At 43.1% G+C, this 25,437-nt stretch overlaps 1 protein-coding gene across 2 annotated transcripts in view; it reads left to right on the forward strand.

Moving 5' to 3' along the window:
• nt5dc1 (5'-nucleotidase domain containing 1) overlaps positions 1–25,437 on the forward strand; it is a 129,756-nt gene that overhangs the window by 60,723 nt on the left and 43,596 nt on the right. For both annotated transcript variants that reach the window (XM_083898229.1, XM_083898230.1), the window contains exon 7: positions 25,136–25,310. In XM_083898229.1, the coding sequence (XP_083754355.1) occupies positions 25,136–25,310 (175 nt within the window). The remainder of the gene's footprint in view (positions 1–25,135; positions 25,311–25,437) is intronic.

A 25,437-nucleotide genomic window follows, 5' to 3' on the forward strand; every position in this document is an offset into this window, starting at 1 on the left:
TAAACAATGAAAGTTTGAAAGCTTGTTTAGTTTGTCCCATTACTTTTGGTTCCCTAAAAAGTGGGAGGCACATATAGAAAGTGTTGTAATTCCTACACCGTTCACTTCATTTGGATGTAAATGCCCTCAAATTAAAGCAGAAAGTGTGCAGTTAAAGCAAGTCTTGTTTGTTTCATTTCAAATCCATTAGTGGTGTATAAAGCCAAAAAGAAGCGATTGTGTCGATGTCCCAATATTTTTGGTCCTGGCTGTAAATGTCATAATATCATATAAGGCAGCGTTCCCAATCCCTGGTTGAAACAAAAACAATACATAACTTACATTATTTCTGTTTTATTTATTATCCGAGTATGTTTTATTTTGAAAAATGACCAAATTGTCTCTGTTACATCTGTCTATGACTCATTCTTGACGCATGTCAAGATGCTTGACTTGGTCACGTAATACATTAACGCTAATATTAAAGGTCACATAGAGTGGTCCTGTTGCACATATATGTTAGTTATGGAGGTCTACTTACATATATTAACTTGTTTTTATGTTCAAAAACCTCCTAGTTTCTGTAAACTAGCCGATAGAAATCCTCCTTTCTGACAGTGTTTTTCAGCCGCGATGTTTCAGAGTGAACTTTCACCCCCAGAAGACAGAGTCTTGTGATTGGCCAGTACTATCCAGCACGTCCGTTCTCAGAAGCGCAGCGCCCCCCTCTGGAACGGCGGATGCACTGCTCCTCATTATCAAAACATTGTTTTAACAGTGTTTAAAAATAGCTTCGTCACGACTCCCCGCCGCAGTCCCATTTATGACTTCAGTCAGATCCAGAGTCAGAAGACACTGTCGCTCGCGAAACACCTACACAACGGACGTTATTCTTCTTCTGCGGTTCAATGTACGCAACCGGATATGCCCGGACTACCGCCCGGAGCAGGACGATCGGTTGTTCAGGAGAACCGCTGCTTACGTAACTATTACGGGATTTTCAGTGATCTCATTGAGCCCCGAGATTACAATAAAACACAACGTTCTCAGCAATGGCTGAACTGTTTGTTTCGAACCGTCAGGCTTCACAAACAAGGTAATGACGCAGATACACACCAAAAAAAACAGCGATAATAGGAACTTCCGGTCTAGTTCCGCTTTAAACCCCCAAACTAGGAAAATTAGTAAAAAACAGACGTCTTTGGAAAGTTTCTTTGCAAAGGGGAAAAGGCCCAGTGAGGAGACAGGAGAAGAGCCTATGACCACTAAGAAAAAGAAAGCTGCATTTAACAGACCATAGACCTACTTAAAATATGGATTTATAACAGGTGATTCCCACGCACCAAGCCCGCTCTGCATAATATGTGGCGACCGGCTCTCCAATGAGGCAATGACCCCTTCAAAACTGCTTCGTCACTTGGAGACCAAGCACCCTGCATTAAAAAAAGAAGCCTTTGGAGATTTTTGAAAGAAAAAACAAGAAGGACAGAAGCAATTACTGAGGGCCTCCACATTAACAAATGCAAGTGCACTGAGAGCATCATACTTGAAGGGGACCGTATAAGGCTGAAAAGCCATTCTCTATTGGTGAAAAGTTGATCTTTTCCACAACTAAAGACATTTGCTGTAAACCTTTCGGAGAGGCTGTGGTTAAAAAGATAGCACAGGTGCCTCTGTCGGCAAGCACCGCCACTCTTCGTGAGGAGCTGAACGTGGCGCACAGACGTCTTCTCTTATACACAGAAATAAGATGGTTATCCCGAGGGAGATTGCTGGCCAGAGTGTTTGAATTACGAGAATTACGTTGCATAGATTTCTCTCAGAAAAGAAGTTAGCGCTGGCAGCACATTTCAGTGGCAAGGAGTGGGTCGCAAAACTGGCTTACGTGTGCGGCGTATTGAGCCTGCTCAGTGAACTCAACCTGTCCCCTCAGGGGAAAATGACAACGGTCTTCAAGTTGGCAGATAAAGTAGCTGCATTTAAAGCTGTGATAACCTGAGTGGTTGCTTTGTATAGCAATAATACACGCAGACGTAGGATACCGTGTTTGCTCATTTATTGACTTGTACTGCTACATACACATTAGCCAGCAGGCGGAACATTCTAAAGTGTAACACAAAACAGTGCGCCTCTTTTACCGGGCGGGGTAACACAAACCCACTAACAAAGCCCTCTAACTCAGCAGTGATCTACATTCACTCTGCAACAAAAGCCAAACTGGATTTGCGGAGAAGATGCATGAACAGAAGCATATTTCACATGTTTCAAACATTGGCGGGGATTTTGGAAGAGACTCAGCCTGAGCAGTCATTCTCTCAGCTGGTGCACGATCACCTGTCTTTGCTTTTAAAAGAGTTTGAGCGCTACTTCCCAACCACAAAAGACCCACAAACTGACAAGGAATGGATCCGCGACCCATATGTCAATAAACCAGGTGAATCCGGCATGTCTGTGCAGGAAGAAGATCAGCTGCTGGAGATCACAAATGACGGTGGCCTTAAAAGTATGTTCAATCAACTGTGCTGGTATTCTGGATAAAAGTCATGGCAGAATACCCTGAGATTGCCACAACAGCACTGAAAACTCTGTTGCCATTTCCAACATCATATCTGTGTGAAGCGGGGTTTTCTGCAGTCACAGCAACCAAAACAAAATTACGGAGTAGACTGGACATAAGCAACACACTTCGGGAAGAAGAATAAACAAGCCCAGGGCTATCATTGATTTAGCATTATGGTGAGTTGTATTTTTAACGTACTTTATATTTGTTTTGTGGTGTATCTTATTTTGAAGGCATGTTTAAGCGTTACCATAGCGACCAGAGTGCGTTGGGGGCAGAGAGGATGTCACTCTTGTTATGTTGTTGGCGCATGTCAAAAGGACGCTAATAATAAAGTTACATACATGTACACTGTGGATTCACGTTTATTATTATATTTACAAAATACCACAGTTTTGTGTTGGTTGTATCATTTTATTTTATTTGATCATTTTATTCGCCACACCTTGAAGGCCGATCCGTGAAAATATTGTCTGACTTTAAACCGGTCCGTGGCACAAACCAGGTTGGGGACCACTGATATAAGGCATGAGGAGCTTCAGTGGTAGAGGGCAAAACACTTAACCCAAAATTGCTCCTGGTGGTTTTGCAAGCTTCGTGTGAATGTGTACAACAGGTATTTTATAGAAAAAGTGCTACATAGATGCACTTTATGAATGAGTGAATAGGTGTGAATGGCAAAGTTGTAAAGAACTTTGCGTGGTCATCGAGACTAGAAAAAGGGCAATATAAATACAAACCATTGACGATAAAAGTGTTTCCGAAACAAATTACAGAGCCAACCTTTAAGTATAGTTTTAGCGCATTTCACGTCTACTGAGTAGTGATGTTAAAGAGAGAGAGACAGGAAACGGAGACAAATGCAGTACAGGCCTACTTTTGTTGGTCTAATGAAATGAAGCAGTAATTCTTTTTTAGCACTGGCAACATCACTGTTTCAGTTAAGTTTTTCTAGCACAGCAGCGGCACATTTTTATTTTTTATTTCACCTGTTAGCTTTTTTTTAAATGTATTTTTTGGGCCTTTTTGCCTTTAATGATAGCATAGTATAGGGAGACAGGAAACGGGAGGCAGAGAGATGGGGAATGACATGCAGGAAAGACCGCTAGGTGCGGGACTCGAACCAGGGTCGCCTGCAGCGAGGACTACAGCATATGGGGCAGGTGCTCTACCAACTGAGCCACCGCTGCCCCACCTGTTAGCTTTTTAAAAGTTGATTCAAAGGAACCAAAATGAACAATTTGTCTCATTATTTGAATTGAAAAAAATCTATTTTACTCGTGATTTTGAAGAAGAAAAAGCTTTAGAAAGTGCCAGACAAACAGCTTTACATTTTATTCTTCAATGCCCCTGTTCTTTGTGTTTGAATGCACTGTGACATAACCAGACTGGTTTCTGTGTCAGCTGTGCACTTGGGTGGTAAATCTCAGGTCCTGGTGGAATGAAACTGCTTCTGCTCTGTTTCTTCACCGTGCTATCTGATTTTTTGAATGCTGCACAAAGGACGACGGCCGAGATCAGTTGTTTATTCTCGCGTACACACACACACACACACACACACACACACACACACACACACACACACACACACACACACACACACAACAACAACGACATGGGATTTTGCTGACAGCAGAGCTCCCTCAGCTGACCTCCCTGGCTGTGGGTAATGAGGCAAGATGGGGTCCCACAGGACCAAGCCCCCTGAAAGTCAAGGACCAAGTATTGGTCAGCATGACTTTCTTGTTTCTGTTTAACTGAAGAGGAAATGGTCTGTGGACACCATCAAATTTTCAGAAGAAACTTGTATAACGTCACGCCCCACATGTTTACATCAAGGACATTCTCAAATATGTGAATGTTAGGCTCCTGGTTGGGATCTTTGGAAGCCTGTAAGTTAGTTGTGTTTGTCGTCATCTTCTGGTTTCAAGTGTCTCATGCACCTTGAGAACCTCCAGGAGCTTTTTCCCTTCTTCAAGCTATTCCCGTGTTTTACCACATGATGGCAGCATGACCTCAATTTTCAGGCTTCTGCTGCAGGATTGTCATGAGCTACTTGTCCCATGGCAGAAGAACTCTGAAGTTATTTGTCAATGCCAACAAAGTCAAAAGTCTGTGTTAAGACTTGCAGATGTCAAAGGTGGTGAAGGCATTGTTTGCTGACATAAATGATACCTTGTCCACACTTGTTTTTCACATTGTGGAAAACATCGTATGGATTAAGAGGCCAACGAACAAAACTGACAACTGAGAACTATGGCAAATAAAATAGCTTGAAATCCAATTAAATTCTGTCGCCCAAAAAAAACGACATTCCCACCCAGCGAAACTTGAATTAAGTTCTGTATGGCATGTATTTTCTACCACATTTCAGACAAACAGGAAAAGTTATTATAAACCTCAATGCTGCAGATTTGCATATTTGTAGACATGTAATTAAGAAACAATTTTGGTTCTGGAAATTATGTTCCATAAAATAACCTATTTGACAATGAATGAAGTGTGAATTTGTTGTGTTGCACATCTTACAGAGGAGTCCGATTTTGTTAGATAGAAAAAGGGTTTCTGTTTTGACTTGGAGGTCGAAATTGGATTAAAATATGTCTGCAAAAACCATGAATTGTTCAAAAAGCTTAAGAGGAGACTTGAATTTGCATTTAGTGAAAGAAATGATACCAAACAAAGTGAAACTAAACAAACTCCAACAATTAACAAACTGATGATGATAACACGAGTAGTGTCTCCCATGCTGAGGGGAGTCACGTTTACCGACATTGGTATCAGATGATGCTTTTAAAAGCCAGTATGGGCTGATACTGATATTGTGGATTTAAATAATAAGACCAGCGGTCTCCAACAAGTTGCTTGTGCTCTACCAGTAGCTCCCAGTCCATTTCCATGTAGCTCACCAAAGGCTTCAATAATGAAAAACATACCCTCACGGCCATTTTCATTTTGTCAAAGTAGCTGTCAGGAGAAAAAAGGTTAGAGACACCTGAATTGAGTGTATGACTTTGAAACACCAACAAGGTTGCAATTATATTCAATGAAAGTCTGCATGTATATATGGAAAATCTGAATATATATATGAAAAGTCTGAATATTATGGAAAGTCTAAAAACTGTGGCCCGCCATGGCTAAAGAGTGCACAAGTCAGCCCAGTGCAAAATTAGTAAAACATGAAAATGTTTTCGTTTTTTTCAAAATTGTGCAAGTTGAACTTTCTAAGAAGCCACTACATGCTTCAAATCACGGTATTCTGGGTCTTAAAACCATAAACTTTGTATTTGAATTAGGGTTTGATCGCTGTGAATTGATTCCTAGTTAGGGTGTGGTGATATAACATTCCAGAGCTTTTGTTGTTTTTTCGGGCAAACAGCTGCTCCTCACGGACAGCAGAGAATCCACAGATTCCAGCTGTACCATTTTTTATCACTCTACGACCAAGATTCACGGATCCAGCCCCAAAATAAGAGCAAAACAACAACTGACTTTCAAGAAATACAATCAGAAATGTTGTCTCACCTTAGCTGTTTGTCAAAACAAGTTATTTCCACCGGAACAAAACCACTTCTAATAAAGAACTATACTTTCCAGCATGCTTTGGGAACAAATCCCGGTCTGATTGATCATTACAGAGCGACATTAGATCGTTCTGATTAGAGAAGGGCAAATGTCCGCACAAATGCATCATATGCATTCATGTCCTTTTGACTCGCTAATGAAGTGATTCACACGCAGTTGGGACCGGGGTCTGATTCTACTGGTTTAGAGGTTTAAATCGAGCTGTGAATCACCCTAATTGACCAAGGTAAGCCAGCGCGCCGCACCGCACAGGGAACATCCATTTACAGCAATTTTTTTTACTTTTTTGGGGTTTCTTTCATCTTTCAATGTAAATGAAATTAAATGGGTTTTAATAATTTGGTACCTATGAAATCTCAAATGGCACAGATGGTACCAAACTGTTCCATAAGAGAGAACCTCTAGACATCTCTTTACTAAAACCTCTGTAATTTCACTCTGCTTCATTTCAGCAGCATCTTTGCACAACTCATGTCCACATGTTGTTACATGACCTCCATGTGTTTTTAAGCTCCTGCTGCATATTTTAAAGTTGATATTTGCTTTAAAATGAAATATTTTTTAGGCGAGAGAAAAAAATCCGTCAGTTATGCTGTGTTCCATGTACATTTACTCTGACACAGTGGCATCTACAGTGAAACTCACCCTGGATTTCCACTGGAAGCAGAACGGCAGCGGCGCGGTCGCCGTTGCAAATCGCTTCCATTCTAATCAATGAGAGCATTCCCACTGGCCGCGCTGCGGAGCGTCTCAGCAGCGTCCCAAAAGCAGCTTGCCGCGCCGCAGCGCTATCGATAGGAATCAGTTCTATTTTTTTCGTTGCCGCTGCTGAACCTCGTAAATTTCAAAGAAGCAGATCGCACCAGACAGGAAAAGCGACACAGAATCAAAGTTAAACATTTCCGCCCCCCTTTCAAAATAAAACACAATACGCAGGTCATATCGCCTGTCACAACTTCACATCAACATTACGTCGTGACCGCTGCTGTCAGGTAAACAGTCAATTAATCAGAGCGTCTCGGAGAGTCATAATGTACGATGAGAGACTGATTGTTGAAGTGGAGAAACATAAAATCATTTATGACACTAGATCAACAGTTCTTCCACGTCGGAGAATGAAAAGAAGCTGTGTTGTTGTTGTTTACTTTATACACACAGTCTATCGCTGGATCTCGCGAACTCGCGTCCGTTCGAGATTATCGCGCGATCTTCCGTGAATACCGCCGGCTCCCAAGGCTCCGCGCCGCTGCCGTAACGCGCCCGGTGGGATTGACGCTGTGGAGAGGACGAAGCAGAACCGCGCCGCTGCCGTTCCGTGGCCGTTCCGCATCCAGTGGAAATCCAGGGTTACACCTCTGGTGGAATCGCACAAGTGTTCTCTTTATTTTGATACCAAGATAATCCACATAGAGCTTGTAACTGCAGAGGTTCACTCTATTTAGTTTGGGCATGTCATTTTCGAGCAGGGACTCCAAAAAGAGGGTCAGGGAAGAAGAGGTTAATAAGCACATAGCCTAGACAACAGCTGCTGCAGTGATTGTGTGTCTGTCTGTGTGTCTGTGTGTGTGTGTGTACACCGTTGAATGAAGCTGGACAAGGAAAAACCACCGAAGAACTAAACTGTGGCTGTACTTCTTAACAAAGACAGAGACAGACACAGATCTAACTTCTGCTATGTAAGTTGACAGCACTTAGCATTTTCTGATGCATCTTTTATTCCCTTAAATGCAGTGCTAAAGCATCTTCTACACAAAGTTTGAGACCATGGAGTGAAAACAGTGCGCACTGCTCTTAAGAGTCTGTCACCACATTTTACTCAGATCTACTCGTATCCCCTGCACTTCATCGTGACTGTCGATCCTGATCATAAAGATCATTATTTGTGTGTGGGGATAAAACGTAAATGATCTAGTCTGTTTTGGATACAGAGAGCCAGCTTGGGTACGGAGAAGCGCAGAGCGCAGTAGTAGTAGGAGAGGGGGAACAGTGCAGCGCAGGTTCAGTGCGCAGAAATAATATGGCCGTTGTCTTCACTAGATGAGGGGGCTCAACCAGTTTTTTTTTATTTATTTTTATTTATTTTACTTTTAAATGTGACCATTGTATGGCTTGCTTGAAGATTCACTTACCGATTACTTAATTAGTATTCAACTTAAGTGAAAAAAAAAGTGTATTTGTTTTAATTTTGAGTGTGTCTTTTTGGTAAGACTCTATAGTTGGTGTTTAAGTATTGTTAATAAATGTCTTACAACACATAAATAACAATAACAACACATTTGTTACCGTGGGCCGCCAGTGGGCTGCCCGAGAGGCCCCACCACCGGGCTTAGGGTGTTCATTCGAAGTCACATACAGGAATTAAATTTTTTTTTGTCTTTTAATAATCCACTGTGCGTTTTCAGAACGTTATGTGGCTGCATTGTTATTCACTTGCTTCAGGGCCAGTACAAACATGTGCTGATGTGCTTGAATCATGTGTCAATGACACAGCTTTGTGTATGAAGTAGTGACTGTGATGCTAAGACTTTGCAACTTGCTGAGAGTTAGCACATCATCATCTCATTCAGTAACAGACTTATCCATCCACACTACACCACAGAGCCACTTCAATGTGCTTCATTAGTGCCTGCGGCACTGATTTGATTTGATATTAGAAATATGTGTATATCTTTGATCCTTCTCTATTATGTATATATAGTAGGTTGTTTTTCATTTTTATGAAACAACAAAAACAGATGATGGAAATATGACCTGACCACACGAGTGTAAGGACACAAAATGATAACAGAATAAGCCACACCCTTGCTATAAGTTATTTAATTTCAAATCTTAAGAGGTTATTATGTTCTTTCCCATAAATGACGCAAGCAGATCACTTGACTATAACGCATTCCCTTTTAAAATTGAATACCAGTCCTTTAAATACTTGAATAACTGTAACCAATTCCTTTAATTCACTCAAGAAGGCTAACTTTGATAACTTATTAGAACACACCAAAAAGGATTTAGAGAGGTGGTAGTGTCTCCCTGTTTCGTTTGTGGGACTTATTTGATAAAATTTCCTTTCTGTCCTTCGAAGCCCTGGTAAGAGACCATAATATCCCAAAATCTCACTTCTTCAGATATCTTCAGGCTCGCAGCTTTGCATCCAAACATTTCCCAACCTATCCAAAACCGCCAAACAAAGATGTCACGTATGATTTGCTAAATCTTGATCCTTGGAACAGGGGTCTGATTTCCAAGACATATAATATCATCTACATATATAGACCCCCCATCATACACTGAAACCAGTGAAAGCTGGGAACGAGACATAGGAATATCAATTCCTGATAATGTCTGGGCTAAGTGTGTCCTCAACATTCATACTTACTCCATCTGTATAAGGCATGGGCTGATTCAATTTAAAGTTTTTCATATGTTGCATTATTCCAATGATAGGCTAGCCAAAATATACCCATCTGTCCTAGGTGTGGCAGCCCAGTGTCACTGGGACATATGTTCTGGTCTTGTCCTTCCTTAGTTGATTTTTGGTCCTGGATTTTCGATTGTTTATCAGTTCTATGCAAAACATCTCTCAAACCCGGTCCTCTCACTGCTGTATTTGGAACTATATCCCCAAAAATATATATCACTAATGCACAGAAGAGAGCATTGGCATTCTGCAGCCTCATAACCCGCAGGTTGATTCTAATGCAATGGAAATCTAACAAATGCCCGTCCTTCAGGAGATGGATCCAGGAGATATTATCTCTACTCCAGCTAGAAAAAATAAGACACACTGAAGGGTTCCTGTGACACATACAACAGAGTGTAGTCTCCCTTTGTAGAGTATGTGAAGGAGTTAAATTTGTAACATGTCATGTTATTTAAATGCTTTCTTTTTTCAATCTGTTTGCCTGACTGGCCTATTCATGTCATGCTTTTGTAGCATCTCTGGATCTTTTTTTTTTTTTTTCACTCTTGGCCTGTGGGAGGGTAATATGGGATTATGTTAATGTGTATTGTTATTTCTGTTTTTGTATGTATCTAAGTTTTTGTTTGTATATTTGAAAATGCCTCAAAGTCATAAACAAAAAACAAGAGGTTATGTCCAGTTTTTTTAAATGTATTGTTCTGTGTATCAGTGTAGCTCACAACAATAGTATCTGTGCTCACAGAGCAGGGTGTGGTTTCACTGGCAGCTTAGACCAGGTGGGGGTTGTTCTATGTAAATGTGATGACTCAGTCTCTTGGTGTAATGGCTGGAAAGCACGGGACCCAAGAGCACGATTCGAGGTGTTGAAATAGGCAAGTGTTTATTTAAAGTGACAAAACTTAACTAACAAAGGAAATTAACTGAGGGAGAGAGGTCCAGAAAAACCTCTAGCTGAAGTAGATAGATAGATAGATAGATAGATAGATAGATAGATAGATAGATAGATAGATAGATAGATAGATAGATAGATACTTTATTCATCTCACAGAGAAATTCACAGTTCAGCAGCTCCAGAATATGTTACAAGATAGAAACATAAGAGGCATGCAATTATATGTACAGTCTAAATATAAACTGAAACATATGTATAAAAAGAAAAAAGAAAAAAGAAATAAAAAATATAAAGTCGTTAAAAAGAATGAGATGAACATGTACATGTGTGCTTGCGTGTATGTGTCATGTATGATGCAGATTGAAGAGTCTGATGGCATGGGGGAGGAATGATCTCCTCAGTCTATCTGTGGAGCAGGACATTGACAGCAGTCTGTCACTGAAGCTGCTCCTCTGTTTGTGTATGGTGCTGTGTAGTGGATGGTGTGGATTGTCTATGATGGACAGGAGCCTGTTGAGTGTGCGTCGCTCAGCTATGGATGTCAGACTGTCCAGTTCTGTGCCTACGACAGAGCCTGCCTTCCTTATTAGTTTGTCCAGGCGTGAAGCGTCCTTCTTCTTTAGGCTGCCCCCCCAGCACACCACTGAGTACAGGAGGGCACTCGCTACCACAGACTGGTAGAAGGTCTGTAGCAGCTTCCTGCAGACGTTGAAGGATGCCAGCCTTCTGAGGAAGTACAAACGACTCTGTCCTTTCCTGCACAGAGCATCTGTGTTGGTGGTCCAGTCCAGCCTGTCATCCAGCTGTACTCCCAGGTATTTGTAGGTGTGCACCACCTCCACACAGTCCCCCTTGATGAGAGCTGGTTGCACCCTGGAAACCCCCGGAAATCTACAACCATCTCCCTGGTCTTGGTGGTGTTTAGGAGCAGATGATTGTTGTCACACCATTTGACAAAGTCCTGGATGAGCTCCCTGTACTCATCCTCCTTTCCGCTCTTGATACAGCCAACAATGGCTGTGTCGTCCGCAAATCTCTGCACATGGCAGAGCTCTTAGTTGTGCTGAAAGTCAGATGTGTACAGGGTAAACAAGACAGGAGAGAGCACAGTCCCCTGTGGCGCCCCCGTGTTGCTGACCACCGTGTCAGACCTGCATTCCCCCAGTCTCACATACTGGGGTCGGCTGGTCAGGTAGTCACTTATCCAGGAAACTAGGTGTGAACCCACTCCCATCCCAGACAGCTTGTCCCTCAAGAGCAGAGGCTGGATGATGTTGAAGGTGCTGGAGAAATCCAAAAATGTAATTCTCACAGCACCGTTGCCTCTGTCCAGGTGAGAGAGAGATCGGTGTAGCAGGAAGATGATGGCATCTTCCACTCCCACCTTTTCCCGGTAAGCGAACTGTAGGGGGTCAGGGGCGTGGCAGGTCTGTGGCCTGAGGTGATGAAGCACCAGTCGTTCCATGGTCTTCATCACGTGCGACGTCAGGGCCACAGGTCTGAAGTCGTTCATCTCTCCAGGATGGGGTTTCTTTGGGACTGGGATGATGCACGATGTCTTCCACTGCTGGGGAACCTTCCCCAGTCCCAGGCTCAGGTTGAAGATGTGCTGAAGGGGGTGACCCAGTTCCCACGCGGAGGCCTTCAGTAGTCGAGGCGACACTCCATCTGGACCTGCAGCTTTGTTAGGGCGCAGCCTCCTCAGCTCTTCATAAACCTGAGCTGCTGTGATCGTTGGTGGTGTGGTGGGGGGTTGGGAGTTGTCCTTATCCGTGTTTGTGGAGGCTTGTGTGAGTTGGCGGGTGAGGTGATGGGTGAGGGCAGCTGCATTCAGATGTGTGAATGGGATGGGGTGATCAAACCTGTTAAAGAACTGGTTTAACTGGTTTGCCCTTCCCACATCGCTCTCCATGGGGGGTTTTCTCTTGGAGCTGCAGCCAGTGATTGTCTTCATGCCCTCCCACACCTCCCTCATGTTGTTTTCCTGCATCTTTTGTTCTATCTTCCTCCTGTACTGCTCCTTCGCCTCTCTGAGCTGGACTCTGAGTTCCTTCTGTATCCGCTTGAGCTCCTGGGTGTCACCATCCTTGAAGGCCCTCTTTTTCTGGTTCAGAAGACTCTTGTTGTTGCTTGTGATCCAGGGCTTGTTGTTAGCAAAGCAGCGTACAGTTCTTACTGGAACAACAACGTCCATACAGAAGTTGATATACTCAGTTGTGCAGTCAACCACCGCCTCAATGTTCTCATTGTGGGATCCATGCAAAGCATCCCAGTCTGTGGTCTCAAAGCAGTCCTGTAGGGCCAGTTCAGCCTCAGCAGACCACTTTCTGAATGAGCGTGTGACTGTAGGCAGCCTCCTCACTCTTTGGATGTAGTGAGGTTTTAACAGGACCAGATTGTGATCAGCTTTCCCCAGTGCAGGCAGGGGGGTGGTTGTGTATGCATCCTTCACGTTTGCATACATCAGATCTAAAGTCCTATTCCCCCTGGTGTTACAGTCCACGTACTGGTGGAAACCAGTCAGTGTTTTGTCCAGAGTAACATGATTAAAGTCCCCAGAGATTAACACAAGAGCCTCTGGATGCTGTGTTTGTAGTTTAGCCACAGCGCTGTGGATGACGTCACACGCAGCCTCCACGTCGGCCCGTGGAGGAATGTAAACAATGACCACAATGGCGTGGCTGAACTCTCTGGGCAGGTAATATGGTCTTAAACTTACCGCCAGGAGTTCAACGTCCCTGCAGCAGATGGAGATTTTAATCCTCACATGTCCAGGATTGCACCAGCATTTGTTTACATACAGCGCGAGTCCCCCTCCTTTGCGCTTTCCACAGGCTCTTGTGTCCCTGTCCGCTCTGACTGTGCTGAACTCCGGTAGCTCCACGTTAGCGTCTGGGATGCTGTCCGTTAGCCACGTTTCAGTTAAGCACAGTAAACTGCACTCGCTGTAGATCTTGATGTTCTTTGTCAGCGCAGCCAGTTCGTCGATCTTATTCGGTAGTGAGTTCACATTCCCCATGATCATAGAAGGTACCGGAGGCTTGAATCTCCACTTCTTAGCTAGCCGCCTAGCTTTTAGCCTAGCGCCGGCTCTGCAGCCTCGGTACGGCTTCCTCACGTCCACAGGTAAACACAGAGTCACACCGATGCAGGACTTTGCTCTCAGAGTGTGCAAAAAGTTGCTCGAATACACGAGTCTCGGCGTAGAATAGTCCGTATCCATGGGATATACTAATTATAGTTTCAGTAGAAACCAAGAAAATTACCTTCAAGGTAGAAATAAAGAAACTTAAAGTGAAACACCCGGAGCTGCTAGAAAGGCTGCCACTCGAGTCGGCGCCGGAAGCACAAGTAGCAGACAAAAGTATCAGGCTGAGCAAAAAACTGGCAGGGTGAGAGCAGGACATCTGACACGACGATCTGACAGAGGGTGGATGAGGATAATGAGGGCCAGGTGTAGAAGTGGGTGGGAAGACTCAGGTGAGAGGCGTGAGGTGATTGCAGGGCCAATGTGAGTGACAGGATCTGCAATGACAGGAGAGTTAGTAAAGGGAGATCAACATAGGAAATAAACAAACAGTCTCTAAGCTAGTGAATCCGTGACAGTCGTGAAATCGGCATCAGCTCCATAGTCAATGAGGACTTCTCCAGCCACTATGCAGGGGATGAGAGGGCATTCTCAGGGTTGGAGGTTCGGATCACCAGCACCCCTGGAATTACTGGTGAGCCTGTTCTTTTACTGGCAAAGAAGCCACAAAGTGACCGACCTGGCCACAGTACATACACCTGTTCTCCTGTCTGCGACGCTGACGTTCCTCCAGGGAGAGACGAGTCCGCCTCAACTGCATTGGTTCTGGAGAATCAGACGCGGTGCTGGAAAGGAAGGGCGGGGCTGCGGCAGGTACCTTGACTGGCAGATGTGGAGAACTTTGGGGAGTAGCTGAGCGGGCTCTCTCCCTTCTTCGCTCTCTGAGGCGCCCATCCAGTCGAATGGCGAGATCGATCAGAGAATCCAAACCCCCGGGACGGTCTCGTGTGGCCAGTTCATCTTTAATATTGTCAGAGAGGCCATGATAGAAAGCATCAAAAAGTGACACAGAGTTCCACTTACTTTCAGCAGCTATGGTGCGAAACTCAATGGAGTAGTCTGCAACACTCCTATTCCCCTGAACCAGGTTGAGCAGTTCTTTTGCCGCTTCTCTTCCAGGAGTGGCGTGATCGAAAACCTTTTTCAGTTCAGCAGAGAAAAGCTGAACGGAGGAGCAAACTGGCTCTCCTACTCCGCAGTTCCCCAATCTCTGGCACGACCCGTGAGCTGGGAGATTATAAATGCCACCCGAGATCTCTCTGACGGATAGTAGGAGGGCTGGAGCTCAAAGAGGAGGGAACACTGGATGAGGAAGGGTTTGCAGGTTCCTGTCTCACCGGAATATCTTTCTGGAGGAGGGAGCCGAGCCTCTGCTGCTGGAGTCCGTACTGACAGGGCGAGCTGCTGCATCTGCTCCCGAAGCTGCTGTACTATGTCTGAATCGGCTGGGTCCATTTCTTGGTCAGATCGTACTGTAATGGCTGGAAAGCGCAGGAACCAAGAGCACGATTCGAGTTGTTCAAAAAGGCAAGTGTTTATTTAAGGTGACAAAACTTAACTAACAAACAAAGGAAATAAACTAACTGAGGGATAGAGGCCCAGAAAAACCTCTCACTGAAGTAGCAGACAAAAGTATCAGGCTGAGCAAAAAACTGGCAGGGTGAGAGCAGGACATCTGACACGACGATCTGACAGAGGGTGAATGAGAGTGGGTTGTATTTGAAAGAGAGACTGAGTGTGAGGCTGATGAGGATAATGAGGGCCAGATGTGGAAGTGGGCGGGGAGACTCAGGTGAGAGGCCTGAGGTGATTGCAGGGCCGATGTGAGTGACAGGATCTGCAATGACAGGAGAGTTAGTAAAGGGAGCTCAACATGGGAAATAAACAAACAGTCTCTTAGCTGGTGAACCCGTGACACTTGGCTCCCGGAAGGTGTAAATCTTTGAGGCTACTCAAATTCTCCCTCAAGCAGTTCAAGGAGTTCCTACATTCAAATGGCCATATCTTCTTCAAATGTTATCCGATTTACATGTATTGACATTGTTGGAAATGTTAGAATTCACACTTTTAGAATCTGTAAATAACTCAAAATGTCCCTTGGCAGAGTTGTTCCCTGTTTAGCCATGGCTGGCAATATTCAGACTTTCATATATGTATGAAGAATTACATATATATAATATAATAAAAAATAAATAAATATATATATATATACTTATATATGCAAACTTTTGCATACCACTGTATTTCCATCATCTGTTTTTGTTGTTTCATGAAAACAAAATATACTATATATTAGGGCTGTCAAAATTAACGCGGGATGATTAATTTGTGGAATTAACGCGTAAATTTTTGTAACGCATTAACGCACTTTCTCACTTTCATCGCGTTACGGGTAGACCTGCAGTTTATGAACAGGCAAGACAGGCAACTGCTTGGGGCCCTGAGCCGATAGGGGGGCTCCCGACACTCGGAGCCTAAATTCCCCAGTGACCAGCTGCATCCCCTTCTCCCTTAAACAACAATGACATCTCAGTAGGAAACCTCACTAAAGGGGCCCCACGTCACGTCACGTTCACCTGTGTGAAGCTGAAGGAAAATGAAGAGGAGTTATCAATCAGGAAGTTAGAAGAGGAAGAAAAAAGAGAGGATGAAGAAAAAAGAAAGAAAGACAAACAGTTGTAAGTGGCGCTGCTGGCGCAGATAATGATATAATCATAACATTAACAGTCACTGTCTAACTAACGGGGACACACACAACAGCAAACATTAGCATCAGAATGCTAGCTGACGCTAATGCTAACTAACAGAAGCAGTGCTTCAAAGTGCTGATGAGGAATTTCCTGCTGTGGGTTTAGTAAGAAAACTATTTAACTTCTATACTTTATATTTTGTTTATAATGTGAGTTATTTACAGTGCAATGTGTAGTTTAAAAAAAAAAGTTTTTTCAAAGTTATTTACAGTATTTTATTTTTTTTATTTATTTATATTGTCTTATAATGTGGGTTCTTTACAATGTAATGTTTATTTTTTACTAAGTTTGTATAGGTTTTTACAAGTTATTTACAGTATTTTATTGTTCTTTACATTTATATTTTTAAATACTTTATTATATATAATTATCTCTCCGTTCCTACAACAATATAAGGAGAAAATTTGAATTTTTCTGGCATATTTACGAATGGTAATTAATCGTGATTAATCGTGATTAATCCACAGCTACCCTGTGATTAATCTGATTAAAAATGTTAATCTTTTGACAGCCCTACTATATATACTTAAGAGAGAAGGATCAAAGATAGACACATTTCTAATATCAAATCAAACTGATGAAACTAATGTTTTTCACTAATGAAATACATTGAAGTGGCTCTGTGGTGTAGTGTGGATGGATCAGTCTGTTCCTGAATGAGCTGATGTGCTAATAACTCTCAGCTAGTTGCTTAGTCATTAGCATCACAGTCATACGATTCATACACAAAGCTGTGTCATTCACACGTTTCAAGCACATCAGCACGTTTCTAGCTAGTTAATAACAATGCAGCCACATAACGTTCTGAAACGCACTGTGGATTATAGCAGCCATGTTGATGGCTTCGCAAATGTAAACAAACAGCAAGTGAACGAGGAGAAGAAGCAGAGTTGGGAGAAAGGAAAGAAAGAAAGATGTTCAAATCCCGAAAAGGAATTTGGTGGAATTTACCGAGATAAGTTCAATAGGGAAGCCAGCGACCGGTATGTGGACAAAATCGGCACTCCCTGAGCTTATTTGCTGACACAAGATGCCTCCACACCGTAGCCCTCAAAAGTTATGGCTGTTAAATCTCCTGTACAATGTAAAGGTCCCACAAGTACTACATATATATATATATATATATATATATATATATACATACATAAGACATATATTATATATTGTATAGATACCTTTTTATTTATAGTATTGAAATAATTTATAAGATTGTGGGTATGGATGTGTGGAGAGAGACAGAGAGAGAGAAGCAGAACGCAGACAGTGGCAAAAACAGCTGTGTTCATTTGTTTTCGTTATTGCCGATAATAAAGAGACTATTTATGCAAACAACACCGTATTCCGTCTTTCCAGAACGAACTGTGAGTGGGAAGCTCACAGGACGCAACAGACACCTATTGCTGTATTTAATGTACATTTATTTCAGCATGACACTTGGGCTCATGTTTGTCAGAGCACAACATACAGACACAATCTTATCAAGGAATGTCATGTCTTCATCCTTGCATGGCAACACCATGTGAATCCGTACTTTATCTGACAAAATAGTGTACTTGTTGCAGACGGTTCCAATCACACTTTCCACATGAATTCGGAGCTGGGCAATTTTTCTTGTGCTCTCCACATCTCTTACACCCACGATACAGGCAAGCCGACGACTCGTATACTTGGTCTCCGTGGTTGCGCCTCCAAGCAGGAAAGCGATGAAAAGTTAATAAATGTTCGATCTTTTCCCCATGGCAATTATGTGTTGCGCTGTTACACTCCCACAACACAGCAACGATTTACCATGGTTGAGATTCACGCCAAATTAATCAAATGAAGACACGCGACTGAGAAGAGAATGTCTACAGTGCGCAGTGATCCAAATAGTAGAAGTGAAGTACAGGAAGTAAAGGAAGCCTCCAACATGGCGGCCACGGCATGTAATGACGTCACATGCCCGAGCCCTATTAAAAGAAAAAACTTCCCTGTATGTGACTGAAAACAAACATTACGTAGATTAACCACGTTCATGAAAACTCACCCATAAGGAGATAGAGTGGTGCTGGCGTCACATCTTCATCTCAGACAACTACTGTGTCTGTCCTGCTCTCTTTCAGCCACTGAATTTTCATATGTTTGTTGTTTTTGTGACAATGTCTGACAAAAGTCTGAAGAACACTAGCTTAAAATGCTAACGAGTCCACTCACGTAGCAGAAGTGAGATCTGTGTCTGTCTGTCTTTGTTAAGAAGCTCAGCCACAGTTCACTTATTGTCCGGATTTCTTTGCCTTGCTTTGGTCACAAAGCTTTGATGACGACTGCTTTGAAGACAATCACACTTCAATTCTGCACTGCATACGCTCAATAACTGCTAGAAAGTTCTACACTCTCTCTCTCTCTCTCTCTCACACACACACACACACAGCCATATTGTTAATTAGCCATGTGTATTCTCCGTGACCGTCAGCTGAAAAAACAACAAAAGCTCTGGAATGTGAGATCGCCACACCCAAAATAGGAATGATTCACAGCGATAAAACAACCTTAATTCAAATATAAAGTTTATGGTTTTAAGACCCACAATACTGTGATTTGAAGCATGTAGTGGCTTCTTACAAACTTCAAGTTGAACAATTTTGAAAAAAAAGGAAAAATCCGTCATTAAAAAAAAATAATTCATGCTTTACTCGTTTTGGCCGTGACGGCCCACATATATGAAATATGAAAAATATAATAAAGTTTGAATATACAGTACTGTGCAGAAGTCTTAGGCCACCATTTGATGTGTTGTTTTAGCAATGCTAATAGTGGACAATAATAAGGGCAACAGAGGATAATAGAGGATATTTCTATTTCACTTTACTGGAACACATACATAAAATATGTATGCAGTTTTGTTTTTGTTTCTTTATTTAAAAAAAAAAAGAAAACCCAAAAACAAACAAACAAACAAAAAAAAACATCCTCTACAGGTATTTATCATGATCTACCCTCACACTTGAGCAATAACAGAGTTGGAGTGGAGTGGAACCTTGATTAATGTTACCAGGGCTTTCCAAAAGCGCCGGTTGCCAGCCATATAGCCGACTACTCCATTAACTCCAGCCGGCTACTTCAATGACTATAAATATTATATATTTTTAGATTTTAATAAAATTAAATGTTTTTTAAAACAGACTGACAATAATGTCAAACTAAACCGCAAGTTGTGATTTGCTTGTACTGATAATAACCACAAATTGCTCTGGTCACTGGCGACTTCATTGCTCACGAGCGAGAGAAACTTATCCGTGGCCCGACATGCTGTGTGTATGTGCGAGCGCGCGCTCAGCGGAGTCTTTGTCATGGGCCAAAAACCATCTGATGCCTCAGTTATTCCCTTAATTGCAGCGCGAAAGCGTCTTCTACACAAAGGTGTAGAGCACGGAGCATGGAGTGAAAACAATTAAAAGTTCTTCTGTCACCACGTTTTACTAAAAAGCTGCATGTAGAGAAATCATTCAGCTGCTCTGGATATGGACAGCCCGCTTGGAGATGAAGGAGCGCAGAAGTGGTGCGCAGAAAAAAAGGCTCGTCTGTCTGCACTAGATGAGGGGCACGCTCTATAATATAATTGCAATACCTTGACTTTAGTGAGGTAAGTACACAGTCCCAGCCATAACAATGAAATTAGATTTTTTATTTAAATGCTACAGAACTGGCATAATCATTTCTTTGTTTTTTTGGTTTCGGCCAACAATTTTCATTACCGTGCATCCTGTTATATTGCTCTGGCCAATAAAGATCTGTCTTGTTCATGTGTTCCCCAGCTGCTTCCCAAAGTACATATACATAGTAAATGTATTACAGAGTTCTGTAATGTTCTGCGTCTGTGGTAACGTGTCCATTTTCAGTTACTTGCCCTTCCTTCACCATAATGGTCCTTCAAGAAACGTCGCAGGGCTGCGGATTTCCTCCGTGCCGCCTCTGCTCAGATGGTAGCTGCACAGGTCCATGCTCACCAGCTGCCAGGGACGTGGGGGAGCGGGTGTGACTTATAGTCTCCTTCTGTTGCTCGTGTTCATACTCATTACACACTGAGCACTGCTGCACGTAGTCTTTGATTTCCTCCCCTGCATATTTGGTCAGTTGAGAGTATCGCGAGCCTGTCTATAGCAAGCCTCATCTCCCACGTGGTTGTAGTGGATCCGTCTCTCAGTGCTATCTTTTGGAATGAAGACGTGCTGACTCCTAAAAAGCACCCGTCCTGTGAGCTTATTTAATATTTGATGGCTGTGGGATTCTCCTCTGTGTTCTGGCCATCCCACCAGCATCACCACCTCTAGTCTGCTTGCTGAATGGCTGCCGCATCGTACTGCTCCTGCTGCATGCTGCAGAAAATTTCACATCTGTACCGAGTATGTACCACATTCTCTGTGGTAGGATGGTGGCCTCGCTGAGCGTGTCACTTATGTACATTTCAGGGCCTGGCTTGTACACCACCGTGAGGCAGTAGTAGTTGAAGTGTGACGAGCATTAGTGAAGATTGACACTAGCAGGCGGTGATCGGTCTCTGCAGTCATATCACCCCTCCCGTATAGGTAGAAGTCGAAGCGTTGGCAAGCGAATACGATGCTCAGGCACTCCACGATTTGCGCATAGTTTTGTGGGCATGGAGTAATGGAACCTTTTCAGGGCTCTAATAAGTGATTTAGGATCAATGCAAAGCCTCAGATTGTCTGGCTTCTTCACTATGACCAGTCTGTGGGCTGAGTGAAGTGTCCATCCTTTTCATATTGGTCCAGCTGCACCATAACACCTTGGACAGGTGACACAGTGCTATCCAACTCGAAGTGAACATCACCCAACAGTGACTTGATTCAGCTGGTGAACACATAATTGTAAGTGTTAATGAGACAGTGTTAGGGTGAATTCCAATTCCTTGCTTAATCCTCAATCTTAACCCTCAATCTCAAAAATGCGCGCTCCCTCTAGTGAAAGTGCTGTCCCGATTCTCAGAAAAATTAAGTTTAAGGGCTGTATCGCCCTCAATATTGAGATTTTCCGAGACCACCCTTGGGAGCAAGGGCTACCCAGAATGCATTGCGTGTTTTCACATAACAAATCCTACTAATAGACTAGACAACCTAATAACTTGACTGACAAACAGATCGTAATAAATAATCGTGACGTAAATGTGTTCTTCTTCTTCATTTTTGGAGTTGACAGACTGGACACAGCTTTCGTGTTATTCTGCCCCCCACAGTCTGAAGACGTATCTGCATTTAAGGGGTGTCCCATTTCTAAGTGACAAAATAACCCTCAACACTTGGTTTTGAGGTCCAGTTAAGATTAAGGGTTGAGCTTGAGGGTTAAGACTCAGGGTTAAGATAGGAATTGGCCCTTAGGTTTGCTCACCCATCTTGCAGTGCTCCACTTTCAGGAAGAGGCACTCTAGGTTCCAGTCTCATCTTGTCATTCATGCTGATCACGTTGCAGGTTTCCAGTTAAGTTCCATAAAACCCATGAAACATTTCTGGAAAGTTACCAGCAATTGTCTGACCCTTTTCAACCCTAACACCGGCATTGTATTTCTTGTGTTCATCTCACAATAGTTGAGTTCTGCAGAACATGCATGTGGCTCTGAGGGCTCAGTGATGCTCCTCCTGAGAGACACCTACTGCCAGTGAACACCTGAGAACATAAATACACACCACTTATTCTCACCCTGACCTCTTTTTCTCAGGCTTCTGTCTTCCTTGTGGAAAAGAGGTCACCATATAAAGTTTGCTTTGCAGTTCTTTCTGTCACAGGTAACAACATCTCCCTGGAAAATGACAACTTAATTTACAACACAAAGAAAGTAATATGCAGTAAAAAACGTGCTTTTGTTTTTCTTTGGTATCTATTGGTAGCTTTCCCCTGGTAGTGGAAATGGACACACCTTAATATACAGTAAGAGCAGGCAAAGAAGACAATGGTAGAGACTAACGAGAACAATAACAGTGAATCCTTGATGAGTCTTTACTCAGTGGTAATTATATAATCGATTCTTAACAAAAAAAAAAGTATATCTCTATGGTATCGTGAGCCTAGTTCCAGGTGTGCACAGCACTTTCTCATGCTTCCCTTCACGACTGGCTAATAAAGACACTCGAAAGACTTTTGACACAGAAACAAACGACCAAAACAGGACTTTGTAATGACACATGCAAAAACTGCGGCCAGCACACGACTGTCTGTTCCCGCATAGAGTCTGTTCAATAAAACTATTGATCCAGCTACAGTAGCCATATGCTGCATGTAAATAAGTAAATACATCAGCATGTAAATTGGAGCTGTGAGTGCTGTCACCACCAAGTTCACTGAGTACCAGAGAGAAGTGAAAAAAGTCAGACGCTAACGTATCCCGGGGTAACCATTGTTGGCAAAACTAGTCGATAACAACCTCTACATGGTATTGTCATGGTACTGTGTGTAATGTGAGAAGTTTATGGTCTCAATCAGTAGTTTTGGGTCTTCAATAGAACATGATGTGTATTTTGTCCTCACTACAGTGTACGAACTGCAGCTACACAACTAGCTAAACTCTTGCTTGCAGAAATAAAGACGAGTCGTAAGTAAGAGTTATTCATGCTCTTTACTGTGGCTCTTTGCATCATTTCACACAGAGTGAAAACTGTAACAGAGTACAAGGAAGTTACCACCATGATCACATCAGCTCTTTCCAGTGTAAAAAATGTAAAACTAAATTTGTTTGTTTTAAATTTTTGGTATGGTTTTTAATTACAAACACAATTAAATGCTTACCTTGTTTCCGTCTTAACATGCACTTAATAAGTGCAACTATGAAATATATGATTACGACATTGCCTCTGTGGTGTGTGGATGGCTTGGATGTACACTCAGCTAAATGAAAGGAAGCCAGGAAGCTCACCGACATCACCTGCAACAGCTTCCTGGCCAAATCGTGACGCTTCAACAAAGAGTTCACATTCATTTGAGTAACTGGTTACTACTTGGTTGTTGCTCTACTACGCCATTTAATTGGACAATTGTTCTTGTTGCTGTATACAAGTGCTAGTGGGAATCAATTTATTGAATGAAGTGTGTCCGGTTCTGCTACACTAGGTGGCATTCTGCTCACTTTCAATTTGTTTTTCCACTTGAACTATTCTTTCACAGACCAGATTTCACAGAACCCCGTCAAGTCTTCTTGCACCAGTCTGACTTAGTTTATCTTGCAGCTGTCTTCTTCTTCTGTGCACCAGCATCTTTTAAATATTGATGCTTAAAGAGAGACCACCACAGTCACGTGAGCAGGACATGAGTGAGGCCTGTCACACAGTTGGAGCATTATGTTTTTAAAAAAGCTAGTCGATCTGATTAACATTTTGATATTGGTTCAGATTCAGAAAACTTTATTTATATCCGAGGGGCAATTCAGGGGCGAAAAGCGGCAGATTGAGGGATACAACACAGGAAAATAAAAGTGCAGTGGAACAGTCCATGTGTGGCTGAATACACAACATACAAACATCATTACACTGAGGCCCGTCAAAAAGCTCAATGACGAGAGAGCCAGGGGAATTCAAAAGGAGAACAGCCTGGGGAACAAAGATCGCTCCTCTAGGTCCTGCTGGCCAGACACCGCAGCCTGCGACCAGACGGCAGTCTCTAGAACACAGGAAAAAGAGCGTGGGAGCGGTCATTGAAGATCCGGACAGCCATGTCGGGAACCTGCTGATTGCGAACTGTGGTCAGGGAGCAAATGGGAAGTCTATAGAGGATGATGTGACGGATTCAATGAAGCTGTAAAAGAAGGTCAGTAGGATCTTATTACTGACGGAGAAGGAGTCCAATTTCCTTAGTAGGTTCATCCCCTGATGGCACTTCCTCAGGATCACCTCCATGTTGGAGTGGAACCTCAGGTAGTAATTGGTCCCCAGGTATTTGTACTGAATAGTGGTCGACACAGCTGCAGCCAGCTCCCTCCATTTACTGGAGAAGGTAATCACCATCATCTCCTTGATCTCGCTGACATTCAGCTCTAAATGGGAGATGTCACACCCCTCCACAAACTGCTGGAGGGCTGGTCCATGGTGCTGGGTGGGGCCGGACAGCAGGGACAGGAGAACTGTCAGCCAACTTCACCAGGTGACAGTTGGTCTGTGAGGTCCTGCACTCATTGGTGTGGAGGATGACCACCAGCTGCTGGCTGGTTGTCAGAGCACACAGCCCTGTGGGGGGCCAGTAGAGGTGAGGAGGAGGAGGTTGGAGAGGATGTTGATCCGGACTCTCTGTGTTCTGTGTGTGAAGAAGTGAGGGGCTGCAGTGTGTTAAATTGAGAGGAGAAGTCAGCAAACCTGACAGGGCAGTTTGTTTGTGGGTCAACGCAATGTTTAAGGACCCTGCTGCTGATGTTGTCTGCGCCAGGTGCACTCTTAATATTGGTCCTCTTGAAGGCCCTCGCCACGTCTCTGGTGTGGAATGTGATTGTGGGGGCCCCGGGCTTGGAGTTGTTGGCTTCAAATCTGGTGTAGAAGGAGTTGAGGTTGTTGGGGAGAGAATTGGTATCATTGTGATATCAGTATTGCACACAAACAGTGGTGCAAAGCTGTCCCTAATATAGACCCAGGTTGAGGTTTTATTTGAGGAACCAATCGAACTAAGGATCCACAAGGAACTACACTTTTACCATTTTTCCATAAGTATTTATAGGCTGTAGGTTTTAAACTGGCTGCACTACTGTTTTCAGTGAAACTGTTATTTTAATTTAAAATGTTTTCATAATCTCTGATGACATTTCGCTGTGATTTTATGCCTGAATACACTAAATTTTTTTTACATACAGCTATGTCAAACTGACTTCTTTAACTGTGTTTTTGTCCCTGTACAGATGACACAGGGACATATTTCCCCGGCGTGAAGAGAGAACCAGGCCAGTACCTGCAGCCCTGCTCTGACTCTGTAAAGACCTGGCTGCAAAGCATGAAGAATGCTGGGAAGATCCTCCTCCTCATCACCAGCTCTCACAGCGACTACTGCAGGCTCATCTGTGAACACGTCCTGGGGTAAGACTGCTGTTACTGGGACCACAGCTTAACAAGACCCCAATTTTCAAAGATCTTTACATCTCTTGCCTTCCATCTCTTTTGTCAACAGCTGATCCATTTTGTCTTGAGTTTCAAGTACATAAAC

This window comes from Microchirus variegatus (genome assembly GCF_963457635.1).
Source record: "Microchirus variegatus genome assembly, chromosome: 12".
NCBI classification, from domain to species: Eukaryota; Metazoa; Chordata; class Actinopteri; order Pleuronectiformes; family Soleidae; genus Microchirus; species Microchirus variegatus.